Consider the following 24,851-nt stretch of genomic DNA (forward strand, 5'->3'; position numbering starts at 1 on the left):
TTTCCTGATTTTCACTGCAGCCCGAAAAGTAAATGGCTGATAACTTTTGTTTTTTGTCAGCTTGTATTAGTGCATAGTTTGAGAATGAATGAAGGTAGAAACCACACTCGAGATATATCCTCAACTAGAACTGACTTACATACGACTTTAAACATGCAATTGTGCAATTCTCTACACACTATAATTCTTCATTCAGTGTAATTCTCCCATATATCGAAGCATGGTTTTGTGTGGCTATCGTGAGAGTACTCTGATTTGTATTATTTATAGTAAGCAAGGATACCAGTTTCAGGTATTACCATATAAAAAACACCATGCTAGTTTTCTGTGGCTGTTTTCCAACGGCCATTTATGCATCTCAAGTTTAGATTTTAAGTTTATTAGGGTTATTTGCCAAAGGGTTTTAGAGTGGACCTGCCAAGCAACAAATGACTAATTCATTACCTTTAACAATTTCATGTCTATTTTTCATCATTTGTCCATTGTATAGAAATTGTTTTTTATGTTTTGATGAAAACTGAAGTTCAAGGTTGTATGAAGAAAGTTCTGTCTTGCAGTAAGGGGCTTGTAATGTAAATACATTGGGCCAAAAATCAGGTAATTTAGGAAAGCAATAGGTTAAATATTACTTGATGACCTTGATTGAGCATCAAGGCCTAGTAGTTTTATTGAGATGCGTTGTCGGGTGGGTATTAACGTTTGAACTTAATGGAGAATGAAAGGTGTTTTCATATGAAGTCTGTTCCATATTCCATTTTTCCATTTCACTTGTTTCCACCGCTGCCATGTTGTCTTGAACATTAGTGTTATGTGAAACATTTACTGTAGTGAAATATGACCTCTTTCAATAAAACATGCTTTATTGATGCAAGGTACAAATATCTCTAGTCGTCTTTTTTTTTTTTTCAATCTTAACATTTATCAGCAGCAATTTAAAAACTCAAAACACTTATTTTAACCAGTTTCTTTACTTGAGTGTCAACATTAATACTCTTGTTGCATACAGTAAAAAAGTTAAATCATTATTTCAAGAAAGGTTACATTTTCTTTCATGTATTGTCAAAGTACATTTTTTTTTTTTTTTAATTTTAAACCAATGGAAATACTCACACTGACGCAATCACACTGAAACCCACGCACGCACACACACACACACACACACACACACACACACACACACACACACACACACACACACACACACACACACACAAACATACACACTCACACCAGATTGGGGCAAAGTGAATCAGGGCTAGAAAATGTCTGGCACAAGTCTCCCCTATCAAACTGAATGTACAGAGTGATAAGGCAGTATTGATCGACTTGATTAATGTCACACATGAAAAAGCTCAGATTGAAGTTCAACAACAGGAGGCGACAAAGTGTGTTTTAAAATCAAATGTCAAACTCATCTAAGACAATCGTATTTGCGAATTACAGACCGCTAAAGCCTCCTCTTGTAGACACAACAGAATTTGCATTATTGATGGACAGCCCGTTGTATTCCTTTGCCAACATCAGTTCCAACTAAAAACGCAAAAAACATCTTTCTCAACATAGGTAAAATAACATTATTAAAAACAAATCAAAAAAACGATTGCCTAAAATCCTGATATATGTACAAAAATAATCTCACCACGTCCATAATGGCACTTTCATAAAGTCTCTCCATCAGATATGGGCTGAAAAGTCCGATCAGCGTGCAGTCAGTCCGTCCGGAGGGAGATGGAAGTTCTCTTAATGCCAATATCCAGTCTTTCTTTTTTTTTTAATGCTCCTCCAAGATTTGTTGGTTTGGTAAGTATGTAGTCAACTACATGGATGCCAAGGTTAGGGTCTTTTGTGAGAGTTAGATTGGGCATAATACAAAAGTTGAAAGATTAGACATTAACAATTTGATTCCAGTACTGTTAGGGCTGAGTGATTATGGTAAAAACTGTAATGTAGTGAATAAGGACTACATTTAACTGCAGTGGATTACTGCGTATTTATTGTTACCCATAATTGCTGTTACCGTTTCCTCCTTTTCAAAAGACTAAAAACAAATGGTGTTTGTTCATAGCTTGCCAAAGATTGCTGATATACAGTTAAGTGCATAGTGTTCGATGCACATCAAAATGTGCATATTGTAGTGAAATACATCACCTGTTAAAGAAATGATTTAACAAAAATCCTATAAAATTAATCTAATTTAATCTAAACAACTACTTCTTGACTGATGATTGTCTTTTAGTACATACATACACACTTGGGCATTTTAGGCAAAATAAAAAGAAAGAAAAAGGTTGAGTAACAGGATTCAGTCCACCTCAAGATATAATCTTCCAAAATACAGTATTCAATGATTTGCTATTTTTCTATGTGAGGACTAGTTCAAATGTTAATTACAACGCTACATTGTACTGAAGGGGGAAATGATCGATATGGTTCGTTTGCATTTATAGAACGGCACAACTCTTCACACAATCCAGGTTTACGCCACACTTAACTGTCCTTACTGCCGCATACCAACACCAACGCACTAGCTGCACTGCAAAATATATCTTTACAAGTCGTTTAATCCCACATTCAGTCTTAAAATCTTGCTCTTCTGAAAACATCTGAGAGAAATCTGCCAGTGGGATTAGATCGTTTGTTTCCAATGGACTTTCAAGGCAAAAAGTATCTCACCCCACTGGAAGATTTAGTTCACCCGTTTTAAGAAAAGAAAAGATTGGAACACAGGGTTAAATAACGTATCAAGATAGACATTTTTTGCAGTGTGGTCCTTGTAGTGGGAAGCAGCGTGGAGCCTGCGTCCACCAGCCTCCGTGGCCCCGTGATGACAGTCGCTGGTGATAATTTTCATTCTGCTTTCCTCTTTCTGTTAGCTTGCAGTCCTCTGCTGCTTGAGAATATCATAGATGTCGTCCACTTTGCTTAGTCTCTCAAAGAAGGGGATGAGATCGAGGAGCTCGGTGTCCGCCATGTCGTCAAACCAGGAAGCTACGGGAACCTGGGGGTTTGAAAGAGGAGGGTGGAATTAGAAGAGTTTCTCAGTATACCACAGTAGTTGTTCAACTATTTTGAACAAGTGATATCTACTCCTGCATAAGTCTATGGTTGGTAAAAATGATAACACCTTTACAAACTGGATCCTCCATAATTTAGAGATGCTGAAAAGTCATTTTCAGGTAATGATTGTGTTTTGTTCAGTGTGAATATATAGCGTTTTTCCATCTTAATGTGTTATTTAGTCTCATATTCTGCCTTCAAATCTTATTTTTCTTAAACCAAGAGAAAAATTCTGCCAATGAGGTGAGATATATCCACTTGTTTCTAATGCAGTTTCCCTTCTTTCAGGAATTTTCTAGAAATGAGTGTCAGTATCTCGAAACAAGTCAAAATAAGGCAGATCACTGCACTACTATCAAGAAAATGAAACTTGATTCTACAAAATTCTTGAAACAAGATGATTTGCATCGGAAACAAGTGAAATTATCTCACCGCATTGGCAGATTTTTTTCCACTTGTTATGAGAAAATTACGATTTTAGGACTCAAAAACAGACTAAATGACTTGTTAAGATGGAGATTTCTGTTTTGCAGTGTATAGTCACTTGTGTGGTGCAGAGGAATAAATAAAAAATGGCGTACCGCGTTGTCGGGGTGGAAGACGTAGGAGGCTGGGGAGTTGTCGATGATGATGACCTTGTTGAGGTCTCGACCCAACCGGCTCAGGTCTTTCACGTAGTTCCCCCTGTGGAAGACGCAGGACTCCCTGAACAGACGACTCCGGAACGCCCCCCATTTGTCCAACAGGTCCGACACAGGATCCGCATACTAGCAGCGGGAGAAAGCAAACACATGTACGGCTGTCTTTAAATAGGGCTCAGCTTCTATAAGCGTGTGTGTATGTGTGGCTGTAAGTGAGTGTCGGTGTGCTGTTTTACAATGTATGTTTACACGTGAAACTGCTAAAACACAAAGGTGAGAAAAATGCAGATTGTGCAGGCGAGATAAGAACCCCAAGGAGTTTAGAAAAAAACACTTCCCCTCAAAAGAAATAAAAAAATCGAAATGCAAAACAAACAGTACTGAACGGGATAGTGGAAACTAAATGACAACAAAACTCACATTATAAGATTCAAAAGTCCTCACAAGGGGAAGAAGCTGATTTTTGGATTAGTGGTACAAGTTGAGGTTAGAGTTGGGCTTTGGTATGACGAGAGCGTGACCCTCAAATGCCAGTCCACACATTGCATCTCTGTCAGCATTGTGTTAATGTGTCGTTCTAGCTGCTCCACATACCGCGCTGTTTTGAAAGAGCAGCAGGAGGGAAAAGCCTCTGTGCCATATTCACCAATATGCACGAGTATAGCTTTGGTGCTTTATTCTTTATGTGCTCTTATTGTAAAGAAAAGCTGAGCTGAAACAAACTACAATACAGCCACAAACTGCAGCCAGATGCTAGTATACTCTGCTACAATTATCTGTTTTTTAGGCTTGTTACCTTAAATAATGCATAGGCCTTTCTTAAGTTGACCATCGTGGTCTATGTGGATTGCATTACTCCAGAAAACAATCAGATCAACTTCATTTCTCATCATTTATTCATCTTACTTACTTCCTTACCTATTTATTTTCTTTCTTTCTTTCTTTCTTTCTTTCTTTCTTTCTTTCTTTCTTTCTTTCTATCTAATGTAATTTTATGAGTTGATAATGTCACCTGATAATGTTACCTGACAAATTATGTAGGCTATTCTTTGTGTTTTATGTGCAGCACATTGAATTTGCCTTGTGTATGAAATGTGCTATATAAATAAAGTTTGCCTTGCCTTGCCTATGTGAGCATGAATGCACAATTAAACTGAATTGAATTGAACCTCAGTGACTTTTGAGCTTGGACACCATTAAATGTGACGCAACTGCAACGCAGGCAGTGGAGCAGCTTTCACTCATTTCAAAGGAAGCATTTCTTTATGGCTGATGGTCATGTCTGATGCCCAGTGGCTGCAGTGGAGCTTGGTAATACTAACACTTCTGGGGTTTGGGGCGCATTTCCCATTGGGGCCACACATACTAAAATTGTATGCACCCATGATACCATGATACTGTTACGTGATTTGGACAAAAATACCCACCAAAATGTAAAAAAAAAAAAAAAAAAAAAGCTTCCAGAAATAGAGTTGAGTCATTTTGGGTGAAAGGGGTTAAAGGTAAATGTTAGAGGTTAGGAAGGGAGTGAATTCAATTTCCTGACAGGTATAATAATAATAATGTTTATGTGCGAGGGTGTATGTGTAAGGTCAGCTGTAAATCAGACACAAGCAAAAATGAGGTCGGGCTTCCAGTAATTCTAACCATAATGTTTTGAAACAGCAAGTGTCACTTTTCACATACAGTAGGGAAATATTTGTTAACAACTGTTTGTGTCCTTCTGCCAGCGATATGCGGTCACATGTCGACCAGCAGCTACGCGGCATTCAGGGCAGCGCTCTTACCTTGGATAAGCTTGCGGTGAATAAAACACACTCGAACAATTCGCCCATCCGTTTGAGGAACTCGTCGACGTGGGGTCGCTTCAACACGTACACCTGGGCGGAGACACATGAGGCATACAGTGTGAAATCGACAGTTCTTCTGAAACATGCTTCAACTGTCAACAGGGATATGATCATGAATACAAATAAAAAAAATCTCAGGAAAAAAAAAAACACAGGGAAACAGTCATTTTCTTTTGTAAATTAATGAGAGCTGTGTGTCCAAAAAATTTAAATCCTTAAGAAAAAAAACAAAAATCACATACTTGCATTGAGTTGCTCATTCAAACATGACAGGGCAACCTTTCTAAATAAGCTATTATTATTGTTATGCTTTTTAATCTCTACACAGATCTATTATTAACAACATGTTGTATACTCAAAGAAAAGAAACAATACTAAATTTATTGGATTTTATCATCTGGTGTGAGCATTGATTCCCTTTAGCATAACTTATTTTTTCTACTACATTATCTACAAATGATAAATGTAATTAAAAAAGCAAAAAAAACAAAAAAAAACAAACAAAAAAAAACAACTTTTAATATTCAATAATATTTTGTGTATAAACCCAAACAGGATTTTATGCCTGCTCCCACTAAGATGCTGGCGGCCTTGTTTCTGAACCAAGTCATCCCGAATAGGCTTTCCCCCTTTTAACAAGCCTATCCTGGATTACTTGAAACAGACCCAAGCCCTTCGGACAACAAGGCTCTTCTGTCTTCTGGGAGCTCCTGGCACAGCAGGCTGCAGTGGCCATTTAAAGCCGCTGAGGAATAGCCAGTCGCTGCCATTCGCCCGGCACCAGTGAGCCGGGGCGTAATATGCGCTACGGACTGAGATTGATGGCCGGTGATTTCTGAGAAGCCAGCCAGGGTTTCCTCATTTCGTCAGGCCACTGAAATAGCCTCCTGCTGCTTGGAGCCGTCAACAGTGAAGGCCACAGCACTGTCAGGTAACCGGCGCAGTGTTCCTAGTACAAGCTGGAGTCACCATATCAGATTTTGAATTTTATTTCCTTTATGTTCGTATTTGAGATCTTGAGAGCTCATAGCACCATCCTACTGTACAGGTAAAACACTGTATACCACATGTTTTGGTTATGGGTATATGGAGTTTACAATGATTGTAGAAAATACTGCATCTATCCTGCTTTAGACTTGCAGGATTTTTCAAATAAATCTTCTTTGGGGGTGGAACAGGAGTGTAGTGAGCATGTAGAAAGTGTAACATCTATGATGGCTGCTTCATGCCTTGACATTGAGGTGTTGTGAGTGAAGCAATATAAGGAGACAACGTAGCAAATGGTCAATAAGGCATAGCAAGTGCGTACCTGGTGAACTGTTCCATCGATTTCCACTGGAATGATAAAATCTGCGTTGTTCACCGGCTGTTGGAAACAAAGAGCAGGAGAATTAAAAAACACAAAATGTACTTGTTCTTTTAATTCTCTCCAAAAGGGGAGAAAGTCTAAAGCCTTCTCCTGGAGATAAAGAGTGGCAACAAATCAAAGGTGAAGATGTGTCACACAGAAGCAAAGACGCAACCTCAGCGTCTTGTAAATAACACCGCACTGTAAATAATCCGGCTCTTGTGACTCCCATCATTGAAATATAGGGCCTACAGAATCTGACAACGCTCATAAAATATCTGATTTATTTAGGCACTTCTCACATCTAAAATATGGCTCTCAAATGTTGAGATCATCACGAGTACGTTCTATATAAGGCTTTACACCACGACCTGAATTGTTGTTATATGAGGTAAGGCAAATAGGAGAGATTTTAATGAACAGGGTACATTTCTCAGGAGCTTAAGTTCACACTGTACAGCTGAGATTATTTTAACTGCATGGATTAAAAGAAAATGTAAATAATTATGTGCAATTAATGTAATGTATTTTTTTCACTGTTGGTTCAAATGTTTAAGGTTTGGATAAACACAAAATACAATTTAATTTGTACCGAAATAATTTCCCCTGGCGTGAAGGTGTCGGTAATAAAAGCTTGCACTTCAGCTAAATTCTTCAGTGCCAAATACACACGTATCAAATGTGGCAGCATATACAGTAAATATAGATCTTAATGCTTTTCAAGAAGTTGTTTCTAAAAATAACTGAGAAAACGTATATCAAATGTTATGTACTCCAAAAATAACACTGCTGTCTCAGACAGTTGTTATTTTATTGTTACAATCTTCAAATAAAAAAACCACAATAAATAACAAACAATGCCTGTTGCATTAAGATTGGCCATAAAGACCTATAGGTCAATAAAGTGACCATGACTTTCTCATACCCTCATATTCCTTTTTAGTGTTATTATTGCATATGTAGTTAGATTTTACAATTTTCATTTTCACAATTTTGTTTTTATATTTTTGTTTTTTATATTATATTTTATATTTTATGATTCTCCACCTCCACTAACGCACAAATCTCACATTGTCTTTATGTCTCAGTAAGTTCTGCTGCTACAAATACTACTAATGCCATTTTGCACGTACTTTTAACGCTGGAATGCTTACTTTTTAGCACATTTTGATTTATGCATTTCTACTTAATATGTCCATCATTCTTATTTATATCCTATTCTTCTTTGATGCATCCTATTTCAACTTACTGCTGCAAAGGGCCAATTTCTCCACAGAAATCATTAAAGTTTAATCTAGTCTAATAATCTATTGAATAACCTATAGCTTAGTGCTGTCTAATTTCTTCTCAAGCTTATATGAAAGAACATGTTTTATATATGTATAAAATATGCAAATATTTATTTATTGACACACACACACACACACCAAAAACATGTACAATATACTGTAACAGTGAGCTGTATTGCTCAATCATTTATTCCCTATTGAGAGGTCCAGCCTCTTCTTGCTGAGCTTTAAACGTGACTACCAGAGTGCAACACGACGTCTTTCACTCGACATTTGCGTACAACCAAATCCAGGGGGCATCTTCAACTTTTAAATGTCGCTTTTCACGCTATATTTAGTATGTGTGTCAAACCAATAAAGAGTTTTATTATCGAACTTGTGCGAAACATTGTGGTGCTTACCGGTCTGACCCTGTTTACACTTAGCTAGTGGCAATATCCAGTGACATCCTTTAGGACAGTCTGTGACCCGAGAAGGACTAAGCAGCACATGGCATCCATTACATAATTTGTCGTGACACAGGAGCCTTGACTTCTGGCATTGATTACTTTGTTCACTGAACTGCTGCCTTAAAAGGTATCAAACTGATCAAAAGGCAACCAGTTATTTGTAGACATAATATGATAGAGAATACCATTTCTGAAAGCTTTAAGCGCATCTTCACATACAATAACACTGCGGTGAGTAGGCTATACAGTATATTGTTTGCAAATTTTGTTGTGCTGAATTTATTTCAAAACTTATTTATTTTATTTCATATAAAAGTGCTCCATTATATCTGTAAAAAGAATATTCAAGAAAGGCATTTATTCACAGGCCTTTTTTTCATTTACCCGCAAAAATAATTGTTCAACATTTTGTATCATATGTTACTCAGACTTCATGGTAGAGTTGAACATTTTCTTTTCAGGGTTTTTCTTTCCAATTCTGCCTTACTTGTTAGCAAATCTGATCTCAGGTCTTTTCCACAGTACATCCCACTGGGAGTTTAGGGTGCAGAGAGGTCTTTGCTTCAAAACACTGGCGCAGAGCGTAAAATAAATAGTTTAGGCTACTTATAGATGGCATCTGATTCCAATTCCTGGGGTTTAAAAATAAAATCATGTCTCTCCTGCCATTATGCAAAATTACATAGAGTATACTTTCAGTGCAGCTTTTAGCTTCTGTTGTCTAATTATTGCTTTGTAGATTTTGAGAGTCAATGGAGAAATTGGACTCTCAGTATTTTTGTATATTTGCAAAGATGAGCTGTAGGCAATTATAGGCCAAATATTGAAGAAAAAAAATGCTCATTACAGTCATTTAGTCCAAATGAAACAAGGGGCTGAACACTTATACAAATTATTTAAATGTCATTTTCTATATCCTTTCTGTTTGAATTGAACAGAGTACTTTGTAGGATTCAATACAATGACTGCACATCTTTGCTAACTTTGAGGGATGTGGGGGGGGGGTGCAAACACATTAATCTCTTTTGAATATTTTTGAGTAGACATACAAGTATATTCAAACTAAAGGCTAGCTAGCGGTTGATCACTGATTAACTGCACTATTTGGTTTTAGAGGTTTCTGGTGTCAGTGTGCATCGGTAAGAAAACAATCTACCCAAGACTGTGGTGAGAAAGTAGGTCACACCAGCAAGCTTACCTTGAATGAACTATGCACTAGTGTTTCATCCAAATCAATGACCACACAGATCTTCCCTGCATCCTTTGATTTGATCTGTGGGAGCAGCGGTTTTGCTGGAACCTAAAGACAAAAGAGAGTTAAGACAATGAAGAGCTGATTTATGGAAAAGGTTATAGACAGATTTTTTTTTTTACTTTCAAGCCCGCAACAAGAGCAACAGTGGCAACGCTCTAATATCAAAAATAAAAAGTCCACATATTTGCTTTAGCCATGAGAAGTTACCATCTCAATTCGTAGCACCAAGACATACATTGTGTGTGTGCTTCTTGCCACTTAAGAGACTGACACAATGGGGCTGTGGTGGAGTGTGTCCATGAGGGGGCATGAGAAACCTTGGACGCTACAGCTGCTACTGTGTTGACGGAGCATGTAAACATCACCGTACTATGTCTCTTCCCTCAACAAGTGTTCAGAGTTCAGCACTTGTTGAGCTGACTCTGTTGTTATTAAAAGGAGTTGGCATGACCGAATAGGCGGCCTTTAACACGGGGCAATTCATGTATGTGTGTGTCCCCGCAGAGTGAATTACCACGTGAGGAGAATGGTAGAGCATGTATTTTAGAGGTTGACACAAATACCAGCCAATCTGCCAAGTTATATCCTCCCCACACTTTAGTCAGTGCCACAAATTTGATTCGGAGCCAACTTGCAGCCACGGCTGGTAGTAAATTCTTAACAATGTAAAAATAGGCCAACAAAATTGAGGCCACATTTTACCTAATTCTCGGAACAAATGGAAAGTTCAAACCACAGTTCTGAAAACATAAATCTAATTATGCCTGCTCTCACATCTCCAGTGCTTTACAGCTAGGGTGCAAAGACCTTATAATACCTGCTCTTCCGGTGGAACGCAGTACTCGCATTCACAAGGCTCAGAGGATTCGTCTTCGCTCTGCTCGTCTTCCGAATCGCTGCTTTGTTCAGTGTCGCTTTTGGCATCTTCTGAAACTACACTGTGAATAACACCTAGAGGAGGCCTTATTTGTCTGGAGATTTCATTTAGCCCAGAGTCATCGTCTGACTCTGGAGTTTTGTATTGTTCATTGGCCGTTTTCTCCAAACTTTCACTCAGTTCGATAACTTCAATAATTCCAAATTTGACTGCTTTGCACTCTTCTGGGCAGACTGCAGGGACGTTAACATCCTGGAATTCAGTCTCTGTCAGGAATGAAAGAGCATCTTCTTCCTGTTTCTTAGAAGCATCCCCATCAGCGTTTCCATAGATTGTCTGATTGTGTGTTCTTCCTTCCACAATGAAGCCATTCAGCGCTTGTTTAGCAGATGATTGAATGCTTTTAACTTCATATGCATAGTATTCTTCAACACCTGGCTCACAAATCTCTCCATTATCTACGAGTGACCAATATGTCTCCCTTTCTGAAAATGCAATAAATAATTTTTCTTCATATAATTTATCAAATTGCTCTTCAACATGTTTGTCATCCTTTTTGCCTTTAGTAATGCTTAGCTGTAACTGATCAATGGTGGAGATACTGTCAGCAGATTCATAATTTTGAGCATCAGGAACATCATCCTCATATGCATCACCTTCAACAGAAATGTCTTCTGCATTTGGTGCGCACATGTTCTCCTCATTAACACCTTCAACAGCTTTATCTACATTATAGACTTCATTATCGTTTTCTGCTTTACTGACTACACAGTCCTCTGCATATAGTGCCTGGGCCTCATCAAAAGCAGATTCATTTTCTTCAACGAAGTCATTTTGAGCTTCATCCTCTGCTTCCAATTCTTTGGGGTGCTCCTCTGACCCGTAAGATGATATCTCATCACAGGCCTCAAGTGCATCTGCCTCATGAGCCTCTTCACAAGCAGAGTCTTCAGGAGCATCATGACAAGCATCAGTTACCCTTACAGTCACTTCGTCATTGGTTTTCTCATATCTGTATGCATTTTTGGCACGACGTTTCGGTGCCCCAGCTTTGAATTTAACATCTTTAACATGCAGGTGCTCATGGATGTCTCCGCCATCAAAACAGGAAATATAAGGTCGCCTTTGTACAAAACCACGTCCATAATAGTCACCTTGATCGAAAAAGTCAAAGAAATCCTCATTGACATCACCAGTTTTGTTTTGATCATTATTACGTCCGTCATTACTGCTTTGTTCTATTTCATCTTCATCTTCAAAAGATTCCCACTGAGTCTGTTCATCACTGGAATCTTCCTGGGCTCCTTTGTCGGATTCCCCTGAAGAATCAGAACAAGGCTCGGAGAGAATGCTGCCATCAGGACAGGTGTTGAAGGATTTTGTTTCAGTGGAAGAGCAATCTGAGGATCCATCTTCCTCGGTGCACATCTCAGAACTGTGATCCAACAAAGTCTCATTGGTAAGATCATCATGAGCAGCAAAGGTCTTGTCAGAGTCGCACTGCTCCAAAGTTTCATATTGTTGATTTGTTTCATATTGCTGATTTGTTTCATATTGCTGACTTGCTTCAACAGCGTCATAGAGACCGTTATTGTTAGGCATCTCACAGTGCTCTGTGGATAGCTCTAACGTAATGGCATGATGAAAGCTTTCCTCAGCGAGCAGCATTTCCTCACCATGTTCACTAGCAAAGGGGACATGCGTACTTTCGTCAGGGGCAACTTGAAAAGGTGTGTCCAAATACAAGGAATTTACCTCTTCTAATATTATGCAAGACTGTTCATCACTGGGTTCAAAATACTCAGAATTTACAGTTTGCTCATCCTTTAGTTCACATGGATAGCTTTCACTATTATCACTTGTGTATTCGGCTTGTTTTTGAGTTTCGTGATACTCACAAAGTCCAGTGCCACAATCCAATGAATCAGAGATGTCAGGTATGAAACTAGATATTTCACATTGCTCGGAAGTCTCAGAGTCCTCTGTTGATGTGTCTGGCTCAGAGTCAAAGCACTCGAACTGCTGATCAGAAGGCTTGCATTGGTGCGATAACTCAAGGAGTTCTGTGCAGTCGGGTATGAAATCGGACATTTCACACTGCCCAAAAGAATCGCAGATCACCGCCGATTTGTCTGGCTCAAACTCAAAGGACTCAAACTGTTGATCAGAAGGCTTACATTGTTGAGATAATTGGAGGTGTTCAGTGCAATGTTCACAGCAAGGGCCACAATTGGAAGCTAAGCCATGATTAGCGCAGTGCTCAGAGGACTTGCAAGGTTTAAAACACTCACAGCGTTGAGCGCATTCATCAGATGGTTTGCTTAACCCTGAAGTCTCACACCGATCAGCGATCTGGTCAAGCTCAAAAGATTCCTCACTTGCTGAATATTGCTCAAAGCTCTCAGAATGTCCATTGCAATATGTGCAGGATTCAGTCTCATCTGCAAGATCTCCATTCATGTTGCAGTGTTCGGCAGAAAGTACAGAAGGGCCCATTTCTCCCCTGACAAGATTCTGCTCAGTATACTCCACAAAGGCTTCAGCACTTCCCTTTGAAGGCTTGGTTAAATCTGTGGCTTCTGTTAGTTCAGGAGCCTGGCATTGTTCAGCAAGCATGGCTTCTGCAGGTGGTTCCCCTTCTCCAGAGGCTTTACTTTGCTCAGAGTTTTCCAGGTACATCGGGAGAAGCGTTTCTCAAGTTGGACTTTTACCACTCAAGAGTTGCTCCAAGCATTGGGTTAGGGACTTGCCTTCTCCAGGGATCCTACAGAGTCCAAGCCCAAATGACTGGCAGGTGTCTGTGAGGTCCGTTGAGAGTGGACTTTCACACGGCTGGTGGGGGGAGTCACTGAGACCGCAGCCCGCCTGAGGGAGTAACAGCAGCAGCAGAGCGCACGTTGACATGACAGGGGGTCACAACCAACACTGAGACTAGCACTTGACTCGCCCCCCTCAGCGGGAGACCGAGCAATTTATTTTGGGGGCTTGGAGAGACGTGACAAATAACTTCTGGAATATCAAATCTCTATAAAAAGCTGAAGTAAGGCATAAATCTGAAACTGACACCCGAGACTTTCTTGACCACTTGATCTCCAGTCCATGATTGCTTATAACCATGTTGTTTTCCAAGAATGTACTCAATAAAACCATAGGGAGCATTGTCAGTTGTCCAAACATGTTACATAAAGGAATAGTGGTCTGTCGTCACAGGCTTAGCAAGCAATGATGTCTTAACATATCTAAATATCTAAACCATCCACACTATTCTTCAAATTCAATAATGCATGTAATGTAATGTAATGTATTTCTTTATTTTGTATTATTAATCCAGGGAAGGTTTACCAGGGGCACATGTTCTTTTACCTGCCCAGTACAACTAGTCTTCTACTGTTAACCACAGGGCAGACTGGAGCAAATGGGGTTGAATGCCTTGCTCAAAGGCACCTCAACAATATTTGCAGAGAAAGGGGATAACATGTCTCACTCTTTTTCGCCACCTGGATTTTCCCAAACCTGCGACCGCCCAGTCAGACACCCACTCCTCTAACCGTTAGGCTATTTCCACCTTTCTTGTAAATTATAGTCATCTTGATTGATGTCTGGACACTGAGTACTTTTCAACAGTGCAATGCAATAGTTTCCTGACTAGGAGAGATGCTCTTGTAAACATCAAAGAACTTGTGCAAAGAAAACATGTGTTGCCGATCATGTGGCTATCAATCATGCTGACCACATGCTGCGCAGAGACCACGGAGAGGGAGAGCGAGAGCGAGAGATAGTTGATAGCGCAGGAAAGGGCAAGAGTGAGAGAGGGATGCTGAGAGATTAGCGCTACTTACTTTTGACAGAGTCCCATTTTCTTCTACCAATAGGGGGGCATTGTTGTTTACTGGAGGTGGCTCTGTTTCTTTGTGACAGAGACAGCAGAAGAGACTGTGGAAAATGCCTCTGCTGCGAGGTTTCTTTGCTGGGGACACTGCATTTGCACCTGAAAGAGAGACGGGGAGACACAGACGAGAGGAAGCAACATGAGGAGGTGCATGCTCATACCTGTATGACAGAATTGTGTTGTCCTCATATTGCCTGACTGTGACTATTTTTGGTGTACAGCAAGGAGTTGAAAGATGTTGCATAACAACATATAGGTGTACATTTCAGTCAAAAATAGTTGAGCCAAAGAGGGGAAATTAAGAAAACATACAGTGCTTGTGGACCAGTTTCATATGCAATGCACGTTTTGTTTCATTCCAGTGTTTAACTGCCAAATGAAAGAATTTGCTGTAAAATCATTTACATTTTTTGTTTCTTAATTAGACACATGCTGGCTTGTGTACCTGACTGTGTAATTAATAAATACATTAGCAACATGATTTTCACAAGCATTTCTGAACTCTTTTGTATTGGTTTTGCAATAACCTTGCAAGACAGCTGGATCTCACAAATTCCTTTCTAATTCCCAGTGCAATTTCATATGTTGACAGAATAATAGCATAATAATATTGTTACTGTTATTTAGGGCTGAACGATTTTGAAAAAATATCTAATTGCGATTATTTTGACTGATATTGCAATTGCGATATGATTTGCGATATTAGAGGGAATGATCATTTTTACATCATTATTCTCATTTTCAGTGAAAAACGTATTAAAATGATTATGGTGTGATTTTTGCGGTGATCTGTACCAAACAAAGATGTTTTCTTAAGTCTATAGAATATGATGTGTAGGCCAGGACATCTCTGCAGCACGACAATATTTAATTTAAAATGGTATTTTGACACACATTTCACCTTTAACAAATATTGCGCCTCCTACGATTTGAAAATTGCAGTAGGCCATATTGCGATTTCGATAAAATTTTGATTAATTGTTCAGCCCTACTGTTATTGTTAATACTGTTTTTAAAGACTGGTGTTTCTGCTTTATTAAACTGTATACCATGGAGAATTGAATTAAAGAGAAAGGGGAATGCCATGCAGCAAAGGTTCCAACTCATAATGTTACAAATACATGTAAGTACACTTAGGCCTATCTGCTGTTACCAGGACACACTGTTTCACTGCAAAAGGGGATATCAACCATTTGAAAGAATTGACAAAATGATAGCTACCTGAAAGAAAATTAAAAGTTATATGTCAGCTTAACATATTTGCTTAAATCTAAAATAGCAATGTTGTTGAGAATAGGATCATCTGTATTTTTGAAATGATGAATTTCAGGGAACAATTCATTTTTAAAAATGAATATATGATCTGGACTGGAAGTTTTGTGTTTCTGCAAAATACACAGAGAGCAGACAGACAAACGAATGATTTGCTTAAATGTGAAGATGTAAAGAATACATACTTCGGCATCTTTGGCTGCACTAATCAGATAATGAATATGGATTATTATATCAGAAATGTCCAGCTAGCGTCATATAACGTAGCGCTCAAGATCAATATAGGAGTAACAGCAGTTCTTTGGCACACACACGTGGGAGAAAACACCCCATCAACTGATGGTTGAGCGATGAGAGCTGGTCTTTACAAAAAAAAAAAAAAGAAACGTCTCTGACAAATTAGCTGAGCCTAGATGGCCGGTCAGAGCTGTCAGCGTAAGAGATTAGCATGCCGCTCAGACATGACTAAATCTGTTGCCTCAGCATGGGGCATATCATGGACCTGTCAACCTGCTTTTGTGGTGTAAATGTGCGATGATTACAAATATATCTATGAGCAATGTACACCTTGTTGAACATATAGTTGGGGTAGGGGGTAATGAATACAAACTAACTTGAAGTGAGAGACTGAAATGTGCGCTCGAGTGATGGATACTGGATGTACTGTAAATTTTGATTGTCACATATTTGGGGTTTTTGAGGCCATTTGTGGCATTAAAAAAGTCAGATTAAACTTCAATACAACTGTAATGTGAAAGGAGAGTGAGGCTGTGTGGGAAGCTGTATGTGAATATTATGTGTACATATACCTGGATGTGTCAACTCTTCGCATTAATAAAGCTTATTGTTGCTTCTTCTCCTCTTTTTTTATGTCTGATACTTTAAGTGTAGATTGTGTGAGACAATTTTTTTTGCAGATACACTTATACAGCATGTGATCAAATTCCATTAGATATTTATCAAAGAAAAGAAAATTGCACTCCTTATTCTGTCTTTGTTATGTCCTGATTCTGCTATATTTTGTTTTGGTGATGATGCTTACTTAGTAGTGTAATAATATGGTCATTTAGCTTAAATCAAAGCAGTATCAAAACAAAAAATACAAATGACCCCTTTTTTAACCTTTCTCTTCAGCTCAGAGAGGTTTCAGCTTCCTCCCTGAGCAAATCTGACCCACTTTAAACCATAATTCTCAATGGGTTGGGCCTGTTGACTCCTTCTTTCAATTGGGGTTGAAAGTGGACTAAGCCACTGGAGAGTAGTTGTATAGCCAGGACATGCTTGTCGGGGCATACTTCCCTTGGTCCCAAGTTGAAAGGTTTGTGTGCAAACACGTGTGAAGGAACAGGGCAGGTGAAGCTTGTAGTGTTAAAAAACATCACGCTGCCCGCTGCATTAGCTCTTCTGATATTACACATCAGAGTGCTTAAAATAGCCTGCCAGAGCAGCTGCTGACAGCGGTTAATGATGGGACTCCATGTATATATAGCCGCGCATACTCACACAAGGCCATAAACGGAGTCACAAACAAAACCTTTTTGTGTACACCTACAACCCACAGTAGGAAATGGCTAAGCCGCGTGTTTATCTGGTGCACACGAGTGCTGAAGTGCATGCATCAAAAAATAAACTAAATTAAAACGCTGAAGCTGTACTCTCAGCAAGATGACGTCATTCCTCACACTTGGGAGAGATCATGTCTTCGTTGCAAATGTCAACATAAACATAAGCCCAGGATGCCCAGACAGCACTGGCTCCACATACTATGAGGTTGGGTCCAAATTAAGAGGGGTCACTAAGTACACACCAAAGCCATTTGAATTCTGCTTTCACTTATGCTTTCTAGCATGTTACAAGGAATCGACAGCACAGATTCAAAATGTCTCTGAGACAATGCAATGTTTAGTTTCCATGTGGATCATCAATAAAATTGTATTGTTAATTTCTGTTCATTTAATAATATACAGATGAGTATTTTGCCTGAGAATAGTCTATGAACCAGGTGAAACTGGATGGTTTGGTTTTTGGTTAACACCACACAAATAACAAAATTTGGTCACCACCGAAGTTTAAGGAGTGTAAAGGGTCAGCTAAATTGGAACTAAATGGGAAAATCTTTACAAAATTTGAAACATATTTTTGGCCCTATGACAAATCATTTCGAATAAGCTGGGCTGAAATTTTCTGATATTACTAGCTCCGGGGAACCAAACTACACATTCCAGTTTACCTGCTTCTTGGTTTTTGCTCACACCAAAGAACTATGTAGAATATCGTGGAAAAATAACAATTTTCCTATAACTATACAGTATGTGAATTGAAATAATCTGAGCAAGTCTTATCACTCTAACAACAATGGCAGTTGTCATGGCATCTGTAATGTAATGAAGTCCACTCAGGTACTGCACTTATTTTATGTTGCCAGTCTAAACCCCGCTGGTGCAGTTACAGCTCCAAAACTGGCATTCAACAACTTCCATAGCAAAGACTAAAATCATGTTTACTCATTAACACAGAACTCAGTAACTCCTGTAACAGAGTCTTGTTCATAATGCCCGTCCTACAAACCATCACCAGGGTACTTATGTAAACTGGCACTCCAAGTGCCAGATCATACCGTGGCAGCAACCAGAACCGTAAGCAGAGAGAGTGAGAATGGCGAGGGAGAGAACATAGATCAATTTAGCCAAGTCAAATGTTACCAGGCTTAAACAGCTCAGATTACTAGCAAGCAAGCTGCCATTCCACAAACGTGATTGTGACTCTCTTTCACACCACAACTTGCCAGAGCCTTTAAATGAAACGCAAGACAGAGGGTTAACTAACTCACACATGTAGCTGGTTTTTGACTCTTTTTTTTAATTAACATTTGTCATATCTGTCACTGAATTTGTGTGCTCTGCTCAAATGAAAACAGAAAGCTCACAGTGCATCAACCCTTCCTTACATCGCTCACACCTCTTCTTCCAAGAGGCTCCGACACTGATAATGAGGTTACAGCTTTTCCAAGGGACAGCGACAGCCTTGCGCCACATCAGCATGTTTCAGCCTCAGTTGAAAGCGGTCTTATCTGGGTCCGTCTCTGGTTAGGCGTGCCTCTTTACTAGGCTGCTTCTATTCCTATCCAGACGCAGAAAGAATGAGGCCTCCCACGGCCGACTTTCCGCCACTTTGACACTTGATATTCTGTTACAATCTGACAACTTGCTTCACACCCTCCAGTGCAACTGGTATGGCAGGTTCATGGTGGCGGAGACTGAGTGAGGTGGTGTCAGACTTAGGTTTAAATATTTTTGCATCTTGATGAGACATTTATAATCTTCTTACTGTCAATACAACTGAATTCCTAAGATAAAAAACTACTCAAAATCGCTGAGAGAGATTGCATGAGCCATGACTTGGTGGTTGGTGCAGATAGAAACTATGAAATGTGCAATATTTAGAGCAGTATTGTCATTGCAATAAAGCAGCACATTATACAGTATAGTACAGAATTATAGTTTCAGAAGTAACATGTTCTTAGCTGATTATGTCATCAAGCATTGCATGAAATGTGTACAGAAACTTTGCAAAACTGTCCAAGACATTTCGAAAGCAAGTTTCGTGAAGTATCTGATTTTGTAATGCTCTCTCCATTTTGCTGCAGCAATCCAGTGAAGTAAAAGAAGGGCCGAACACAGCTCCCCCCTTTTCCTTCTCTCCGGCCCCTCGCTGCTGGAATGCAGCCATGTTTTGGGCTTATGACCTCTTGGCCAAGAGGAAGTAGTCCAGGAGCAGGCTGGAGTCGGCCTGCACCAGTCACCTGGACGGTACTGCCACCTTCTGTCTACACTCAGCACTACAGCAGGTAGTGACAACAATACTGCAGCTCAGGAGTTTATGTGGCGTTGAGCTCAACACTGGTTGGATTTCTTCATCCTGCTACCTCCCCCATGCAGCCTATTGTAATACTATTTAGGTAGGAATATGTCGTAGATCAATGAATGACCCATGCATACCAAATAAATACAGGCTTAATTAGATTCTGCCCATGAAAGCAATGCCACAGCACTAGGGCTGGGTACTGAATCATGTCGGCGTTACCCACAATTACCGAAATATGTTACAACCTTTGGTGTCAAAGCTCGGTACTTTAACAGTTCATCTTACATCGTCTCTCATCCAATCACCAAACCTGCTCTAAAACCTAAAGTGACTGCTGATTGGTACTTGGTAGTGAGAGAAAACAAACACCATGTTAACAGCACTTGCCATAAATGCATAGAAACTTTACTAGCACTTCTTTACTAGCAGTTCTGAATGTGAACTATTGTTGACATAGTTCTAAATAAAAACGTTAAGCTCTTCGTTTTATTAGTTTCGAATAATAACTAGGCACCCCATGCAAGAATATTTCTTAATTTTTTTCATCCTTTATTTTACCAGGGGTCAACAGTCAGCAGAGGATACTTTCTCTTTAAGCATCGCCCTGCTTTAAAGTCATTCAGCTGTACACATTCACCCCAGTACAACCACAGCCTGCCACTGTTGCCCACTGAGCAGCATTAATGAAGCAGTTGTTGGTTAAGTGCCTTGCTCAAAGGCACCTTGATGATAGTTGAGTCAGGGGAAAGCATCACTCACTCACTTCCCCTGTACAACATTTCCAGTCAGTCCAGGGATTTTAACCAGCAACCTTCTGTTCACAAGTCTGCTTTCCTACGCTTTAGGCTATCACCGTTATGTTACACAGGACCTGTGGCCTCTGTGCAGCCTGCTGTCTGGTCTGCAGACCAACGCCATTGCATGACTCTACTATTTGCCTCATTTTGACTAGCAAATTAATCTGAAGACTGGAACAGAGCTAACATTCTGGGCTTGTATAGGTTATAGTGAAATACTCATCTAGATTAGAGATCCAGTTCCAATTTGAAAATAACACCTCTCTGTCTGTAAGATGGCTTTCTTTTTTTCCAATTCCATGAGTCTGAACCAATTAAAAGGAAATCTATGCTATATAAAAATATGATAGTGCTACTTTTAAGAATTCAGATTAGAAAGTTGTTGTTGTCAACCTAGTGATTTACTAGGAACTTGTATAAAACGTTTATATCCTGTGTCTTAAGGGTACTCAACAACATCTTTATTCATTACTCCATGAGGTGGAATGATTTAAATAGCGTCAATGAAATTCATGAAATCTGTAATGGCATTTGCAAGCTCAGACAGGAACCAGGTAGGAGAGATGCTACCTGAGAAATAATTAGCTCTCAGGAATCCAGGTGATTTTACTGATTCATATCCATCTCTTTAGAGAGGAATATCACTGTGTGAGAAGTTGTGAATCAGGGTTTTCACTGCATAGTATACTATTATTAGATACCGTCTTTTTCTGATGGACTAAAGGAAAATTTGAACCTAAAAATGTCATGCTAGAGATTTTGTATCTTTCCTTTCATGTTTTTTTCAGTGAGTGCAAACAGCGTACAGGCACACTAACAATGCTACTACCACCTGTGCCTCGCTACAAGCCAAGGAGAACTCTGTATATATTGTATTTCGACGGTATAGGACAGCCTATAATCAATAAATCAATACTTGTCCACATGTTCTGGCTTTCCCAAAGCAGACACCAAAGAAATAGGCTAATAGTCAAACATGTAAGATGTAACTGAAGCTGCTCCATAGAGACTGAATTGGGAAAGATGGTAAAGGCGACTGTCAGAGGACCCAGGGAATTTTTCTGGGGTTAAGGGTGTATCGGTTTTGCTCATACCTTATAACGCTACCACGGCTCAATTGGGTATAAACACTCACTCTGTGGTTCACAAAATCTCATTCATTGTCTATGGAGCAGCACCAGATTTTGCGCCTTGATTACATCACAGGTTTGAGTCTCAGTTCTCTAATGCCTGGCTTTGGGAGAAAGTAGTTCATTCCCACAAATATTGATTGGATCGTCCCTAGACTGTAGGAAAAACACGCTCTTGTGTGAATTTCTAAATTGAGAGGTACTGTGCTTTATTGAAGGACAAAACATCAGAGCAATGGTATGAAACCAAGAGTGTTCTCTGTATTTGCAGGATTCATAATTTGAAGGATAATATGTAGGCACATTAAACTGCAAAACTCATATTTCTTACAGGAATATTACAGTGATACCATAGGAGAGTAAAAAATACCTTAATGTACAATAAGGTCACTACTCTAACTCACTAAATTCACCACAGACACACTATAAGGTCCTCATAGGAATAGTACAGTGACTTTTCATTAAATACTGGCCATATGAAATAAGGTAATAAGTCATCTATCCAGATAAAGCCACGGAATGCCTATTTTGAGGCTCACTGTATTCTCATCTTGTTAAATTTGCCTCCTCTGACCAACTTACAGAGATAAGAACTGAGTTAAGGCAACTCAATTTCAAAGTCCAAAACAATAACAGTGAACTGTCAAAATGCCTACGTACAGTTTGGACCCCGCCCCCTTTTTATAAAGACCCACAATTTTTGATTGAGTCTTGCTTAAATTCTGCATACTTCATAAAGTATTTGTGTAACACCACATATGGCTTTTCTACATACATGGAAATATATTTAAATCCAGCCAAGTCTTCCTTTATGCTTATAAAGTCTTAGGCGGCTCCCCGTGGCTCAAGGCCTACCGCCCCGGCTAAACTGACTTAAAAGTTGCTGTGGGCTACTCAGAAAGTTTAGAAACAGTCTCATACGGCTACATACAAACTTTCCAGAAGGTAAAAACGGTGTCTAAGCTTGTTATGAGAGCTACATTTAACATTTCTGACACCGTGGCGCCCTAAAAACGCCGCTGTCTTGTGCCCCGCTGACATTGTCATGCGCAGCAGAATAGTTCAAAAACTTTTTCCAAACTCACCTTCCTCACGACAAGTCGCATTTTCCTCCTCATCTCTTGTTACTTGCGTGATTATCGACGACGAATGGTCCATTAGATCCGTCACTCAAAGACACAGACGTTAATACTCTATAAAAAATAGTTCGAGGAGTTATGGCAAAAAATTATTTATATTTTGCCACTCCCTGTCTACATACGCGCATACTGTGCGTAAAAATAAAGAAACGCTCTAAACAGCAGCAAAGCATACGCAGCAGAGCATCTCGGTCCGAACTAATTTAAAAAATGCAATGGCTAAAACGAGTAAAAAATAGTTATTTTGTTTCTAAATGGGCTTACGTTCAACAACTTCATCAATTTGACCATACTAACATGGAACTTGACGGTTTCAAGGAAGCCCCATTCTTAAAGCCACAATGCAGGATGTGAAGCTCCTCTTTTCGCAAAATATAGGTCCGAAGTACTGCAGTAAACCGTTTATTTCTTATGTAATATTGTAAGCTGTGAAGTCAGTGGTGACAAGTTTCTCGTTTTTAAACACCAATTTCATTTGCGTGTTATTTCTGCACATCATATGTCTTGAATCAATGCATCAAGCCCTACAGATGGTTATTAATTTCATTTAATTACATATTTATCGGGGGGAAATGATTTCTGATGTCTCACGTTTGTTTAAATAGCAGCCTGCAACCAAGACGTTGCGCGTTTTAAAGTTTGATCCAACTTTGACGGGTGACGGGGGAAGCCTTGAAACCGACCGGGCAAAAGAGGAAGTTAGGGACAGTCTTCAAAGTGCCCACACTGAAGTTGAAAGTCCCAACTCTCTTTCTTTCCAGACGTTCCCAGCTCTTTCAAACGATGTTCATGAAGCCCAGGGTGGGGTACTGAATTGTAATTGGGTAGGCCTACTGTCAAGGCCCGAGCGGTTATTTTCTGTTCAATTAATCAATAATGAAACTGTTGAAAAACGCCAGCCAATAGATAGATAGATAGATAGATAGGCTATTTATTTAGTCAATTAAACATATTTTTAAATTTTCAATATACAAAATGCCTATTGATGAGGGATTGGCTGAAAGGAGACAATAAATAGCTTATTCATTTGTATTGTACATATATATATTTTTTTGGACATTTTTTTTTTGTACATTTTTCTTATTCTTATTAGTTTTTATGTTGACACCTGCACCAAGAATTTTACTTGGCGAATAAAAGTTTCTGATTCTGATTCTAAGTGAATAAATAGATAAAAAACAGGGAGACAAGAAAAGAAAGCTACAGTTTGCAGAAGGCAATAGAAAAACACAATAAAAACAGATAGATAGAGTTATTTGATGTGATCAGATGCCTACATTTTTAACCATGCGCCTTGTGGCAAGTAGAGTGACAGTTTGGCTAGTGTTTATGCCAGAAGAGCCTGGAGTTATAATTAAGTTGTGAGAGGGGTATAGACGTTAATTAAACTTGCATTCAGTGGATGGCTAGTGATTTTACAACTGGTGTGATGTTCTGTGATCTGTCTAGATGAGGCTGTATAGCGCACTATGTCTTCCATCTATATCATACGAAACACCAACAGCCTAGAGTCCAATCTCTCACATGTATCCCTCCTTGTAACCCTTTCATTGTATGTAATGTTTAAATGAAGATGAAGCACCTCAGGAGGGTAAACAGTTTATTTTTACATCAACCAATACAGAACATTTAATTTTCTTGTGCTGACACGCTTGTCCTATTTATAAAACAAAAAAACCCTTTTCTACCTTTTCTCCCTGGCTCTTATTTCTCAACCTAACACTTCTGTCATAAACAATCATTCTAGCGTACATAATGTTATCAGTCTGTTTACTGTGCTTTGACCTTTGCACTCTTTACCATATGTTGCTTGTAAAGTTGGTGATGCATGTAACTCTGGATATGAGACAGCCAGAAGGTTTATATGAATGCAAATGTAAAATATGTACTAATGTTGAAGAAAATTCTATGTCAATGTGCAGTATAGTCTCACATTACACCTACTTTATATTGTCACCAATAGCGCATAATTTCAAAAAAGCCACTCTAAAACA

The 24,851-nt window shown here is 39.2% G+C and overlaps 1 protein-coding gene across 1 annotated transcript; it reads right to left on the bottom strand.

The window, feature by feature from the left end:
• Positions 1 to 948: 948 nt before the first annotated feature.
• Positions 949 to 23,155, bottom strand: ctdsp1 (CTD (carboxy-terminal domain, RNA polymerase II, polypeptide A) small phosphatase 1). Its single transcript, XM_071897815.2, has 7 exons — positions 22,804 to 23,155; positions 14,606 to 14,754; positions 9,833 to 9,934; positions 6,858 to 6,914; positions 5,486 to 5,578; positions 3,639 to 3,824; positions 949 to 2,998 (listed from the first exon to the last, which is right to left on the bottom strand). Exons 1-7 carry the CDS (start codon positions 22,874 to 22,876, stop codon positions 2,870 to 2,872), a joined length of 789 nt encoding a protein of 262 aa, XP_071753916.1. The 5' UTR covers positions 22,877 to 23,155; the 3' UTR covers positions 949 to 2,869.
• Positions 23,156 to 24,851: the final 1,696 nt, after the last annotated feature.

Source organism: Centroberyx gerrardi, chromosome 10 (genome assembly GCF_048128805.1).
Source record: "Centroberyx gerrardi isolate f3 chromosome 10, fCenGer3.hap1.cur.20231027, whole genome shotgun sequence".
Taxonomy (NCBI): domain Eukaryota; kingdom Metazoa; phylum Chordata; class Actinopteri; order Beryciformes; family Berycidae; genus Centroberyx; species Centroberyx gerrardi.